Here is a 15,216-nt window from a genome sequence, read left to right on the forward strand (position 1 = left end):
TGGAACTACAAATGAGAAGCAAAATGCTCTGCATTTCTTTGAAGATAAATGTTCTATTAATTTAAAACATCATAAGCCAGCCTAATATATTTTCGTTGATTTAACTTAAAAATTTCTGACGCATTTACATTTTAAAACACACACAGACGCACACACTCATTCCTTCAAAAGATTTCTAGTGTCGCTAATTTACAAGGGCGGCCGGCTGAATCCTGAGCAGAAAGGGGCTGTAGGATCAGCTCACCCTGGGCCGCCTCACTGAAGGGAGAGGGGACAGGGCCGGGAGCGTAGACGGCACCCTGCACACATGCTTGGAGTCTCCAGCTCTGTCTCACATCTCCACACCTGCCTTACCACTTCTCAGTAGCTATTCTCTGCCAAATTATTGAACCTCTCTAAACTTCTTTAGTGCTTCCCTGCCTAAATGGCGATAAAAAAGCCATGCCCCTCCCATTCAGCTTCTGGTGGGGCCGAGGAGATCACATGCCACTTGCTCGCCACCCTGGAGCTCCTTACCCCGCCTTCTGCAGCCTCTCGCTTTCGAGAACAGGACCAGGCCCCATCAGGGCACTGAGGTAGGAAATCTGGCCTCCTCTGGAAGTGGCCAGTCCAGTTGGCAGGCGGCATTAATACAGTCCTACAGAAAAGTGCCAACTGAACAAAGAATATACACTAGGCCACACTCCAAAGGGCTCAGTACAGGGACCCGGAAGCTAGAGGTGAACACAAGCCAGGTAAGGAACAGGTGGAGGGGGCAGATCACTCCCAGGTGAGCAACACTACACTACCACCAATCAGTATACAATCTGAAAAGTGCCACGAGATTATTAATTAGTCCCTGACTTAGTGACCTATGCTGCCTGAGGGAGACTAGTACAGGGAACTCCCCCATCACTCAGGTGATGCTGGAATAGGATTCTGAAAGAGTAGGATTCCAACTGGCAGGGGCCAAGGTCAGGAGGAAGAATGAGAGGGTTAAGTCAAGGAAGTGGATTAAGATTCCCAAGGAAGAGAAGCCCCAGGGAGAAGAGCAGAGTGCCAAAGCCATACCTTAGACAATACCTATAGTAGGACTTTGGAGGAGGAAGAGGAAGGACTTCCTGAGTCAGGTGAGACAGAGGACAAATAAGTATCCCCAACACCAAGTGTGAAAACACTCTACAAGGCTCTGCAGAAAGGCAGAGTAGAAGCAACCACTGCTCCCGTGTACAAAATTTAACAGTTACAGAAAAGGCATCCAGTACCTACATTTGTGTAAATAACAGTGTTTGATTGGAAAAGCGGCAGGATTGGCTGCCACTATGAAGAGCAGTTCTTTCCAAAATATACCTGAACGTTGTTGTTTAAAAGTTTCATTTCAACTTTGTGGAAAATCAGCCATAGAAGATTTTACAAAGGAGCTACAGAATCTTTCAAGTTTACATCCCCAATCTCACTGAAAATTCAACAGGAATGAGGTTTGAAAGTAAGACTGGGGATTCCCTGAGGAAGAATTAGCAAATTTAAGATCGACCAACAGTGATCTAATCTGAAGGTCAATGACACCAAAGTCTCAGCGACCTGTGGCACAGTTTCACGTGGTCTAACAGGCGTGCACTGAAGTCCCAGAGGAGAGGACTGAAAGAATGAGAAGGAAAACTGTTTGAAGAAACAGCGACCAAAAACTTCCCAAATTACATGAAAAACCAACTTAGAGGATATCAACTCAACATACTTAAAGCAGGATGAATACAAAGGAAACCATACATGTGCGTATCACAGTAATTGCTAAAATCCAGAGTTAAAGCGAAAGTCTTGCCCTGGCCAGGTAGCTCAGTTAGTTAGAGCATCATGCTAATATGCCAACGTTGTAGGTTCGATCCCCGGTCAGGGCACATACAAGAATCAACCAATGAATGCATGAATAAGTGGAACAACAATTTGATGTTTTTCTCTCTCTTTAAAAATCAAAAAATAAAAATTAAAAAAAAGAGAAACTCCTGAAACAGAAGAAGAATTGGAGGAGGGGGTCAAAAGACAATGAAATTACATCGTTAAAGTGTTAAAGGAAAAATATTAACTCAGTTTCAAAAATGATGCAATAATGACACTGTCAGATGGACAAAATCTGAGGAGCTCACTGCCAACAGCGCCGATGACGGAAAGGCTGAGGGGTGTTCTTCAGAAGGATGGGAAATGTAGGGGCAGATTTAATGGAACTATGTTTTATGCCAAAAGTTTATATTCACTCTAAATAGATTGTGATAAGTTAAAACTGACAGTGAAATCCACTTAGCAGCCACATACACACACACACACACACACACAGTGCAAAGAGGTACGGCTAAAATATCGATAGAGCTCTATCAGCCAAGATGGACTAGATGGGGCCACACTTAGTTCTCCTGCTGAAAACAACTAAAAACAGGAAAAAATACGCAAAACAACTTTTCCCAGCCATCAGATAACAGGCAGGGTGAGACTCTGATCCCGAGAGAAGGGAAGCAGACAAACTGGCCCGTGATGAGCACATTCTCTCCACAGGCCCCTTCTGCACTGCGAGGCAGGCAGCTGACCCATGCAAGAACATGACAGCCTGGTGGAGCTGAGGAGACAGACATCGAGGGCTGGGCAGACCGAGCCGAATGGAATGTACAGGGCCGGGCACAACACGGGAGGGAGCTGTCCCGATAAAGCAGCGAAGGCTGCACCCAGCACTCTGAGTTCTTACTGACCACTCAGCTGGGCATGTGCGGCATGGAAGTACGTGAAGCCAGGCAAAGACTGACACTGAGGGACGTTTGCGTTCTGACCAGGCAGAGGGGAAAGTCCTGGTTAAACAAACAGGGAGGCACAGGTAGCTCCTGGAAGTGGGAGAACTAAACCAGCAGGAGAAGAAACTAACACTCTAACAAAGCCTAAAACAAGCCCCCCCCCCCCCAAGCACATCAAAGATACAAAGTAAAACCCAAATGTATCACTTCAAACCCACCAGAATGGCTGTAACAAGACAGACAGATAGTAACAAGTGTTGCTGAGGACCAGGAGAACCTGAAAGCCTCCTGCACTGCTGGTGGGGGTGTCTACAGTACAGCCGCTGGAGACATGACTGGCAACTGTTAATTCCTCGCAGAATTAAACACGTTACCATAGGACCATCAATTCCACTCCCAGGCACACACCCAAGGAAAATAAAAACACAGGTTCACACAAACACTTGTACGTGAGCGTTCATGGCATCATACTCCCAGCAGACAAAAAGTGGAGACCATTCAGAAACCCATCAATTGGAGAATGGACAAGGAAAATGAGGTACATCCGTACAACAGAGTATCATTCAGCAATAAAAAGAAATGAAGTGCTGACATGTGCTACAACGTGAAGAAACCTTGAAAACACTACGCGAGGTAAAAGAAGCCAGTCACAAAGAACTGTGTACCAGATGATTCCCATCTCGTTTATATGAGAGATCCAGAACAGGTAAATCTAGACACAGAAAGCAGGTCAGTAGTTGCCTAGAGTTGGAGAGACACAGGGCTGTGTGTGGGGAGCCATAACTAAGGGGTGTAGAGTTTCTTTTCGAGGGAATGAAAATGTTCTAAAATTGATTGTGGTGATGGTTGCATGAAACTGTGAATATCCTAAAAGCCACTGAATTGTACAGTTTAAATGGGTGGAAAAAGGGTATATGAATTATATCTCAATAAAACTTAAAAAAAAACCCCAACCCTCAGAAGGACCCAGCTGATCGGCAAGCAAATTAACTGCCTGCCCAAACAAACTCTAGTACTTTGTAATGGAAAACAATACAGATATTCAAGTGCACTCTAACAATGTCCAACACCCACCAGAAATCATGAGATTTTCAAGAAGCAGGAAAATGTGATCTGTAAATATGAGAAAAATCAGTCAGTTGAATCAGGCCCAGAATAGACAGATGATGAAATTAGCAGAGAACTTTAAAACAACTGATATGTTCAAAGAATTAAAGATATGAACAAGAAGAAAAATGAAAAGTGAAAAAAAAGAAACCTCTAGAGCAGAAAATACAGTATCTGATTGGAAAAAAATTAATAGATTAGATGTGGCAGAGGAAGAGAATAGTGACACTGAAGTTTAATAAAATATATCTGAAATGAAGCACAGACAGAAAAAGAAACTAGAGAAAAAACCTACACAACAACAGTCTCAACTGAGTAGCTAGAATCCCCAATGGGGGAGCGGGGAGGGACTGAAGAATATTGGTTCCCTGCTGCGGTGGGCAACAAGGCAAGGTCTGACTTCACTTCAGTGCTGGACTGGAGGTGCTGGCCAATGAAATAAAGCAAGAAAAATACTACGTTCACGGACTGCAAGCCTCAGTAGTGTTAAGATGCCAATTCTCCCTAAAATTGACCTATAGCCTCTCAATAATACCAGAAGGCTCTGTTTTTAAATAGTCATCAAAACATTATGGTACAAGAGACAGACAAGGAGAATGATGGAATGGAATAAAATCCAGCAACAGACCCACACCTAAGGCAGTAAAACAATTCTATGACAAAAAGGCTTTTCAATAAATGGTGTGAGTACAAATGACTGAAAAAAAAATCCTAATACATGTAAGAAAAAGTTCCTAGAACTAAGAAGTGAATCTTACAGGAGAAAAGGTCAATATATAAAAATCAATTGTTTTCATATACTAACGATGAATACTTGGAAAATGAAATAAGCATAGCTTTCACAGTAGCATTTTTCTGCACACAGTTACAAAATGAGGTGAAATGTGGAGGGAAAAAATGTATTCTCAAGTATTAAGAAAATCTTCGGGCTGTACAATTCAGACACAACTGCGTTTTTAGACATTTTGATTTAATTGACTACTGCTGAGGTCTGTTATACAGGGTTTTGCTGTACTTAATGCAAATTTACCCGCTTAGTAATCAAACTCAGTGATTTTCCAAGCCCAAAAGCAGAGAGATGTCCATTATAAGGAAAATCAATATTTGCCTGCATTAGTGGTATTTAAGAAATCAGATCTATAAGGTGAAATGAATAAGGGAAAACTACAGGTCTTTGGGAGAATTTTCTTCTAAGAGTATGCATTATGAAGGAACTTATTTTCCCATTTCATGATGGAATTTAATTATCGGGCAATATTGACTATTACATGTAAAAACAGCACTAACTGGATTGTCTTTTACCTTTTACATACCCCAAATAATACTAGTTAAAGAAACAGTATACAATACTGTCCTTTCCCACCCTTGCCAAAACAAACAAAAAACCCCCCAAAACAACAAAACCCAAAACCCAGACATGCTGGTAGAATCACGAAGTCAGAGCTAGAATAAGGGCCGTATGTGGATTTCCAAACACTCCCTGTAAGAGAAAAAGCAGCTGGACCAGGGACCTGGGCATTCCTCCCCCAACACTAACACTAGCAGTCCGTTTTTAACTGGCAGGAAAATGTCAATGCTGAATTTCCTCAATTTTGACTTTTACTTCTTTGAATGACGGAATACATGTCGTTCTTGTAATACTTCGGGGTTAAGTGCACGAAGCTGCTCTCCCATCACCAGCCTGCGAGGGTAGGTCCTGTGGTGAGGGTGACCCTCATTTCCGAGCACGCGTGGTCACTGGGGACGGCCACCCAGACGAGAGCGGGGTGGGGCCGCCCCTCAACGCTGCAGTGTGCCCATCCAGCTGTTCGAGGTCATGAATTCAGCAAAACCTACTGACCATCTGGGCCGTAAGTAAGCACACAGAACTGTGCTGCCTGGGAATTCCTGGAAGCCGGGTACTGAACCGACTGCCTTCTCCAGGCTTCACACACAGGACTGATTTACTCAGGGGGCCCCTGTGCATCGTGTATGTTTGGGAAAAATCAACCACTGGCACCACCCCTGTACCAAAAAACCCCCAAACCCACAAAATCTAAAAATGCACACACATACACACCCCTTACACACATCCACAGATCACGGACATAAGGCTTTCCGGCACTTACCATGGGTGATTTATAGTATCTGTGTAGTATATTTATGAAATCTGTAATTGTTAGCATTCCTGCAACAAAGAACTATATGTTAAATAGGAAATTCCAAAAACATGAATGAAAAATTTCAAATGACAGACAAACGTGGAACAGTTACTAGGAAGGAGCTAGGGTGTGCGCATCAAACGCAGTGTAATACATTATTTAAAGCACTTAATCTGTTAATTATCTACAGCCAACGAAGATACCCAAATTTAGCTGAAATTTAATCCAACAGTAACTGGATTTAATCACAGTATTTGGCAACTCAATGAGGGAAAACTTAATGACTGTTAAAAAACATCACAAAAGACTGGCAGCTACATGTAAATAATTTAAAATACTTTAAAATAAGATAAAGAATTCCAGAAGCTCTAGCAACATGATACTTATGGGGGGGCTCTTGGATTATTTCCTGAGAAGCATTTTGGGAACACCGGTTTTACCAGTCATGATGTGTTAAGTGCCTACTATGTGCCAGATGCCAGGACTACAAAGAGGAAACTGTAACCGAGGAAACGGTAACTGAGGAAACTGTAACCAAGGAAACCATAAAGAGAGCAGGAGGCAGGCACAGGGCTGGTCATTTCACCCTAATGTGATACACCCTGACAGGGACAACACCCCATCTGCTCTGACTGCCAAGACATGAGATCACAGAGTTTAGATACTGTAAGTCACACGGTGTTTAACAGTGTAACAATATTTAGCGAAAGGACTGATCGCTTTTACATCACATCGTTTGCCCCGTCGAAAGGCGTTCACCCACGAGGGAGCTGGGAGGGACCACAGGTGTGTAAACGTGAGCAAAGGTGGCTGACAGACAGACGTCCGACCACGGCCTCCCCCTCGGACCCTGGTCCCTGGGCTCACAGGAACTGGCACACAGAATCCTCCAGAGACAAGGTGCTGAGTCACAGGAAACTCAATGAAAGAAGTGGTTTTGAATTTACTAGCGGCCCTACCTTACCTGGATACATAAAAGCAAGAATGTCCTTTAATTTGCTAACATGTTTACTGGGGTGAATTCCAACCAGCACCCATTAAAATGTCCTGGGCTTTGTGCTTTTAAGGTTCCAGATTTTTCTCTGAGGCCATGCTGCTTACCTACAAAACTTTGTTTTTTACTCTCCCACAGAGGCGCCGCTCGGACGCCATTGGCTACTAGGGCGAAGAAGGCCTTTTTAACCTGAAGACAGAGCAGAGAAACAACACATACTTTTAGAGTCCACATGCCAGGAAGAAAAACACCTTTGACAAAAACAGTCAACCAAATCCTATCAGTTATCTTCAATATTAAGTTTTCTAAGTTTGATACACTAAAAATAAGCAAATTTATTAACATCAGCAAAAGTGCTTGTGTATCATTTAAAGGCATGTAGGGATGGGGGATTATTTTTTGAAACGGAAACAATACAGTTAGCTTCAAAAATGTTTTCTTATTGTAGCTAAAGACTCTTGTAAACAGAAACTGTAAACAGTAATTAAAACCATATAAAAGAATTCAACTTCAGAGTTTAATTGCTCCTACAGGTGATTCTTAGTTCACTGGAAAACACTGCAGTTCTATTGGATTCCTTGAAAGGAAAATTTGTTTTTCACATGTTCACTAACAAAATAAACAAACAAGCACACTTTCTCATGTCCCCGAGGCTAAGAAGAGGTATGAAAGGATGTCGTTTAGTAGGACTTTTATATATTTCAGACACGAACACCTGTGTGCCTGTCACAGGTTGCTCCCCCCACCCCCGGTTCAGATGACATTCGTGTGCACTGTCTTACGGCACCCTCCTGGCCAATGCCCCTGGGAAACATGGCAGGTAAAGGAGGATCAGAGGTGCTCTGGCTGGTGTGGCTCAGTGGATTGAGCACCAGCCTGTGAACCAAAGGGCTGCCGGTTCGATTCCCAGTCAGGGCACGTGCCTGGGTTTCAGGTCAGGTCCCCAGTAGGGGACGCGTGAGAGGCAACCACACATCAATGTTTCTCTCCCTCTCTTTCTCCCTCCCTCCCCCTCTCTAAAAATAAATAAATAAAATCTTTAAAAAATATTTTAAGAAAGATCATTAAAATAAAATCTTAAAAAAATTTTAACAAGGCTGATTAAAAGCCAAATGTCCAGTGCTGTAAACGAGCCTCTCCATACAGACAGCGAACAGGGGAAATGGTTCGCCTTCATGAGGAGCCAAAGAACCAAAAACCAAAGCAAATTCAGAGCACCACGCAGAGCTGCCAGCCCAGCCGTATCTGTAGTCACAGCACCAATAACCGTGCCACTGCGAACCACTGGCGGCACCCAGAACTGTCGGGGCGTGTCTGGAGCTGTGGTGTGTGCTGGGCATCACTAAAACAGTCATACTGTCTGAGCGTCGGAGTGCTTGCTTTTTCTCTGTTGAACTAAATATTTACTCAGACTAAAATGTTAAGAGGCAGGCTTCCTGAACCAACGGCGTTCGAGGTGACACTATCTCCAGTCCTGAAACTGGAAAAATACCCAACCCCAACAAAAGCTAACTGGCTTCATACTGGTGTCCCAATGAGAAAACTACCTAATAGTATGATTATGAACACTAAGTTGCCGTAAAAAAAAAAGGTATATGACGGTGGAAAATGCAGATTATAAAATTATACATTATGATTATATACAATGTATGTTTAAATGGAAAAGATCAAAGAGAAATAAGCAAAAAAAATACAGTTCTGATTCAAGAAGCGGGGACAAGGAAGTGCATGTCTTTCAAAAATTATTTATAGCTCTCTTTTTAACTAAGAAAAAAAATGATCCTTTTCTCACTCACTATATTCTAGAACCCCTGTTAACTTAATAGCAAAAGACATGAGAGAATTACTGTCTATGGCCATACCACGCTGAACGCGCCCGATCTCGTCTGATCTCGGAAGCTAAGCAGGGTCGGACCTGGTTAGTACTTGGATGGGAGAATTACTGAAACTTGGGGCTTCAAATCAGACCAGGATTAATAATTCTGCACCTGTTTGAGCCTTGAATGTGACAGATTTTGCCTCGACCTAGAATGACTCGTGTAGGCGCCGGGCAGGGACGGGGAACTCATTAATCAGTCTCTGCTCCGTCTCAGCCTGGCCGGCGCTGTTCTGAGGACTGCACGGGGTCCACCCACCGGCTGAGTGAACCAGCGGAGGCCTGGGAAGAGGAGGGCGTGGAGTCCACCCAAGGACAGGGGGATACACCGTAATCCAATTGGTACCATGAGCTGATGAAACAGTTTTAGAGCCACAGCCTGTACCAAGGCTTGCCAAAACATCCACACTGTTTGTGTGACTAGCAGTCGTGGCACCCAGGGACGGCGTGCCAGTCTGAACGGGCTATTCTGACCTGGAAGCGACTCTGAGAACCTTGGGTGTGGCCCTAGGAAGCATTAGAAAAGACTTGGGGAGAGAAGTCACAAATACACAGATTTTAAAACAGATGAAGTAATCTGCTTAGCTGGTTTTTCTGAACTGGGGGGGAGTAAGGACCTCTTTTAGCAGAGAAAACCAGGAATAACATCATTCATCAGGATCACCCATCAAAGTCGAAGTGCCCAGAGCTGTTGAAAGGCCATATCCTGAGAGTTCTGAGTTTGGACACTATGAAATCAACAACACAAGGTGGGCCAACACTCTGTTGCTATTTGAAAGCCCTGGTGTGCATGGGCCAGGCCATATCAGCGGCAGGGGGTGGGGGGGTGAGGTTGGGAGGGCACAATTCTTGAGAGGAAAGCAAATAACAGCTGGAACTCTGCAGGTGCTGTGGGATTGGTCTGTGGGCATTTTCCAAGTCACCTTCCAATGGCTGAACCTCAACTGAAAACTGCAATCTGGCCAAAGGAATCAAATCCCAGGCAGGATAATAACAAACAAAACCACACCTCAGCACATCCCAGACAAGATACTAAAAATCAGAGGCAAAGAGACAATCAGCTAGAGGGAAAAAGACACTAACTTTCTTAGGAGCCATCCTCAGCCGGACAGGGACCAATTTTCACATTGAAATATAATGACTGTTCTTTCAGAAACAGATAAAAAAGAAAACCGTGCTTCCCGCGAGAGTGCCTCGGAGTCATCTGCTGCATAAAAGCTCTACGCAGCCGCTCAATGCTGCCGAGTAGCCGAGCCCCACTGCCGGTGCACAGGAGACACAAGGGACGGGTTCTCATGGAGGCAGGGACAGTGTGCAACGCAGAGGCCAGCAACGGGGATGCAGAAACCGGCGTGCAGGCTCACCAGTTATTTCTGAGCAGACTCACACTGCTGATGCTAAGCAGGTCAAGGGCAGGGAGACAGAAAAGCCCCAGGGAGCAGCCGCCCTACGGCAGAGGATGGTAAGAACTTGAGGTGAGACGTGCCCTCGCTTGGGCAGAAGAGGTAAAACACGCGAACGCCATGAGGGATGAAAGGGGATTGATTCACTGGGCTTGGAGGTGAAGACGTTCGGAGTGGTATCGCACGTACAGCGAAAAAGAGTAAACGTTTTAATTTTCCACTGTGCTGACCCGACCAGAAGTAGGCAGAGAAAGATTTACAGCTTTAATTTCTCCGCCACGCACGGCTGAGGTGACATGCCCACACGTCATGGAAGGAGTCGTGGTTCCACCCTCCAAAGACCTCACGGAATATTCTAGGGTGGCCAAGACATACTCAGGGCGCCTTCACCGAAGGTGTTCCAAAATGTCTCTGGCTCAGTAACGTGCCCGCTGCCTCTGTGGCGCGGCTGCCCTTCTTTGCGATAATGAAGCCTTCTTCGGCTTTTCAAACGAGTGCGTGGAGCGGCATGAGGGCCCATTTAAAACTATGATTGCGAAGTTCTTCACAATCATAGAAGGCACAGGATGTTACCAAATCACAGACAAACAGGACTGAACAGGGACTGGAACAGTCTCGTCCCGACCAGGAAAAATGTCTCGAGGACGGCTGAAAAGTGTTTTCTTTTCTACTGACGTGCAAGTGGCTCAAGCGGCTATCCATTTTACTTTCTAATGGGGGTTCAGACAACCAAATGGGGTAATTAGATAACACAGACAACTTTAACACAGAGAGAGTAAGTGGGGCCTTCGCGTGTAAGGCATCCTGACGATGGAATGCCCAGCAGCACGCCGTGTCCCACAGAACGGGAATCTGGCTCCGCTGATGCTTTTTACATAGTTTTACCCTGGTTTTTAGTAATTCAACTGATTGTGGATTTTTAAAAAAATATATTAAAAAAATTTCGTGTATTTATTTTTTAGAGAGGGGAAAGAGAGCGAGAGAAACATGGATCGTTTGCCTCTCGCATGCCCCCAACAGGGGACCTGGCCCGCAACCCAGGCATGTGCTCCGACTGGGGATGGAGCCTGCAACCCCTCGGTCTGCAGGCCGGCGCTCAGTCCCCAACCAGCCAGGGTGATCGCGGGGCTTTTCCAACTAATGCTGATGAACAGCTAGAAGCTCTTTCGAGCTGTCCAATTCAGTTTCTTACTAAATTTCTACATCAGAGTCGTCAAAAGGATCCATGGCTCTGTCTGTACGACTCTCCACTGTGTAAAGCAAGGCCTGGCCTCTCAGGAATCGGATCTAAGGCCCCGCATAACCAGCCCCACCCTGACCCCTACTGCTCCAGCAGACTCCTTACTCTCTGAACTCCCATTTTTTTTGGGGGGGGCCTCTATGTCTCAACGTTCCTTCTAGTTGAGATGGACCAACCTTCCACTCTACCTGTGAAAACCAGCTCACCTTTGACTTTTGGCTCCACAACACCTGCCCACCTCCCTCCAAAATCAAAGCTGAGACCCCCTGTCGCTCCCCATAGGACCTAATTAATCCTCCTTCTGTCACCGTGAGCTTCCCTTGTGACTCCTTGGGTGGAAAAAATGGCAGAGCAAACACATTTCTGACGAGGTTCCTTCTTGAAACGTTATCCCCACACTGCAGGGCGTACGAATTAGAAGCAGAAGGAACGAGGAGACAGTTGGGGCACAGAGCAGCCAGAGGGAGGCTGAGGAGGACAGAGAGGGACAGCCTCGTACTGGGAGAGTCTGGTGCCAGGAGAAGTGGCCTGGTCTCTCCCTAGACACGGAAGACCCAAGATCGGAGGCTCTGGACGCGCCCGCAGGGGTGAGGTCAGGTCTCAAATCAAACAGGAAGACTGTTTCATTTCTGGTCATAACCACAGCCACTTGGCATCACCCTGAAAAAGGGTTATTTTCTGGAGAAACTCCTCCCAAAATGAAACATCCAGTCAGAAACACTTGGGGGCTGCCAACGAAAAGATGGCTGGTCTCCCGTTCTTCGGTGGGACTCCCCGGAGCAAGAAGCCTACCTGTGAACACAATGCATTCTCTCAAACTGTTACAGCCCTGTGATAGCACCCTGAACGCTGGGGCTGCAGGAGCTCCAGTTTGACACGTATCCTACTTGGTTTTCCCAAAGAACTGTCCAAAAAGCAGAACAAAAGGCAATCAGACAAGGAGACAGGATAAGAACATTCAAAGATCTGCTCAGGGGGCCCAAGAGCTGCTCAGTGCAGTTGCAGAAGTAAAAAAACAGCAGGAGCAACCGATGCAGGGAGTCAGCCCTGAGCGACGTGAGTTAGGTTGCGAGGGCACACGGTGTGCCCAGCGTGAGGAATGAAAACCACGACCAGGCACGGAGTGTACAATCCTGGAGGGCCAGATGCAAAGAGAAAACCCCGAAAGCTCCAGAGGGGAGAAAACAATCACACACAAAAGACGGAGATCGAGAGAAACACAACAGCTCTCTCCAGCGACCCTGGCAGCGGGAGGTAATGCTACACAAAAGTGACTGCCGTTAGGAAATTCGTATTCCACACTCACAGCGGTCGGTCTATAAACTGAGTGGAAGGGCCACGTGTCCACCCTCACGGCCCCAAGGCGCTCAGACCCCAGATTTACTCTCCTCTGGAATATTGACACGCTATCATTTCACCTAGTTATTGATCTTAAGAATGATTTAGCTTGTTGAGGAATCTTTCTGGATATCGATGATGGTCAGCTATGGCTCCTGGTTTCAAGTCATTTGTCCGTTAGATGACCTTAGAGTAAAAGAATCCTGTGATGCGCGGCGTGTGCGTTTGCTCGGGTCCCTGGAGACAGAGCCTGGCCTGCATGCGGTTCAGCGGGAGCGGGAGCCCCGGAGAGTGTGGAGGATGGAAGGGCGAGGATGTGTGTGTGGGGGATGGTGACTGAGTGGCCACAAGTGCGGGCCCCCTGACACTCATTCCCCTGAGATCTTCTCAGGACCATCCACCCTGAGGGTGCGTTTATCCACCGGCCTAGGCCCTGCACTGGTTAAGGAGCTGGAGGTACCCCGGGCTGGGCTGAGGTGGGCAGTGGCTGGAGGAACAGGTGACGCGAAATGGCCCTGAAGAGGTATTCGATACAACCAGAAACCTGGCTCCAGGCTGGCAGAGATTTAATCCACACTCTCTTCGGGTCCAGATGAGCCATCAATTCACTCACTGAGCCACCGAACTCTGCCTCTTACACATGGGGACACCACGTGGGGCTCTGTCAACTGTCTAGCTGAAACCCAGACCTAAAAGGTTCACCTTCTGTGACTTTTATTTTCGGTCAATTCATGATAGGCTCCCAGAGGTGATCACTGCTATTTTTTTTGTTAATAATTCATTCAAGCATCTCACCTGGGACGGACGCCACCTTCCCCACCCACTGCCTTGGGGCCAGACCATTCTCATTATCCACAATCCCCCCGACACCCCAAGAGCCTGGCAGTCCCCCCTCATTATATGAGAATGTGACTCATTTGAACCTGGTTTAATGCACCCTCCTAAAATCTCCACACCTGTCCTGGGCTTTAATGTCCTCTAATCATCCCTTACTGTACTTTTCCCATTTTGAAGATCATTTACCTTGAGGATGAAAAAGCATGCAATGAGCTGAAGAGTTTCACTTCCTCCTCATTGGCACCTGCAGCAAGAATCTTGAGCAGCAGGGCCCGCCTGGCTCCATCTACCCTCCCAGCTTTTAAAATAAGCAAGCCCCGCCCCCCATGTGGATCCTACCCAATCCCAGTGGAGATCACCCAGGCAGCCCCACCCAGCCATCCCTTCTCTGAGTTCGCTTTTGACTCCATGGTCTTCATTTTATGTTTCCTACATGTTCTTCTGTAGGAAACGTGTGCTTGGTGAACAGCTACTTATTTGGGTAATTGCCTGTTTTCTCTCATTGGCATAATTAGCAGTCATGTTGATTGGAATAATTTGAGCAACAAAATAAAATAGTAATAAATGATAACCTAATGGGCTATCTCTCTCTCTCTCTCCATAAATCTATACTGCTATTAATGACTGAATAAGTTAATGGGGGTGGCGGGCAGAATAATGTCCCTTGCAGAAAAGTTCCAACTCACTCATGTAGATATTCCGCCCTCCAGGGGTGGGAAGCGTCATGCCCACCCCATGCAGCCCCAGTTAAACTGCTCGGTGGTCTTGTCTTCCTGAGTGACGGTGGGGACTAATTGCAGCGGCACCTGGATGGGGTGTGGTGGCACCAGCCGCGGTTGCCAGGACACTCTGTTCATCCGTGGCCTAGGCGGTCTGCAAGGACCTTGCACGACTCAGGTCACCAGCGTGCCCCGGGCTCCGGCACCCCACACGCTCTGGATGAACCGCGCCCGTGCAATGCTGCTCATCCTACCACGCCGCCCGCCACGCTGGCTGCTGTCAGTGACACTGCTCAATGGATCTGGAGATCAGGAAGCAGCAACACTGTCGATGCCTCACAAGACTCCTGCCACCTAGAGGGTAAGGCTTCGGGGTGGGGAAGGTGCTGGCTGGAGAGTCAGACACCCCTCCCAGGACGTCTTGGGGTGGTTCTGTGCGTGTCCCCCCAGTGGCACACCACTCGGTCTTTTGGAAGCAGCACGCACTGCTCCGAGCAGCCACTCTGACACATTTACTGAGTGACCCAGAAAAGCTGTTCTCAGAGGGGACCAGAGCAAGCTAAATCTCGGCAGCAAGTGCAGGCTCCTGGTCCACGTGGCCTATGACCAGCAAAGTCATGGCCAGGGCTGCCCGGTGAGGCCCCTTTAGGTTCCTGGCTGGGGCCTGGCAGAGATGGGAAACTAATGAGGAGAAGCCACATGTCCATGCAGCCTGAGCGTCCCCATAAACAGGTGTCATCTGACCTGTCCAGCCACACGCTGGGCTGTGCTCCACAGCCAGCCACTGTCTGGTGCCCACGGTGTAGGG

The 15,216-nt window shown here is 46.8% G+C and overlaps 1 protein-coding gene across 9 annotated transcripts in view; it reads right to left on the bottom strand.

Annotated features, from left to right (window-relative positions):
* PRKAG2 (protein kinase AMP-activated non-catalytic subunit gamma 2) overlaps window positions 1-15,216 on the bottom strand; it is a 203,446-nt gene that overhangs the window by 16,487 nt on the left and 171,743 nt on the right. For all 9 annotated transcript variants that reach the window (XM_053926706.2, XM_053926707.2, XM_053926705.2 and 6 more), the window contains 2 exons: window positions 7,103-7,184; window positions 5,969-6,027 (listed from right to left, as the gene is read on the bottom strand). In XM_053926706.2, the coding sequence (XP_053782681.1) occupies window positions 5,969-6,027; window positions 7,103-7,184 (141 nt within the window). The remainder of the gene's footprint in view (window positions 1-5,968; window positions 6,028-7,102; window positions 7,185-15,216) is intronic.

The sequence above is a fragment of the Desmodus rotundus genome, chromosome 6 (genome assembly GCF_022682495.2).
Source record: "Desmodus rotundus isolate HL8 chromosome 6, HLdesRot8A.1, whole genome shotgun sequence".
In the NCBI taxonomy this organism is placed as follows: domain Eukaryota; kingdom Metazoa; phylum Chordata; class Mammalia; order Chiroptera; family Phyllostomidae; genus Desmodus; species Desmodus rotundus.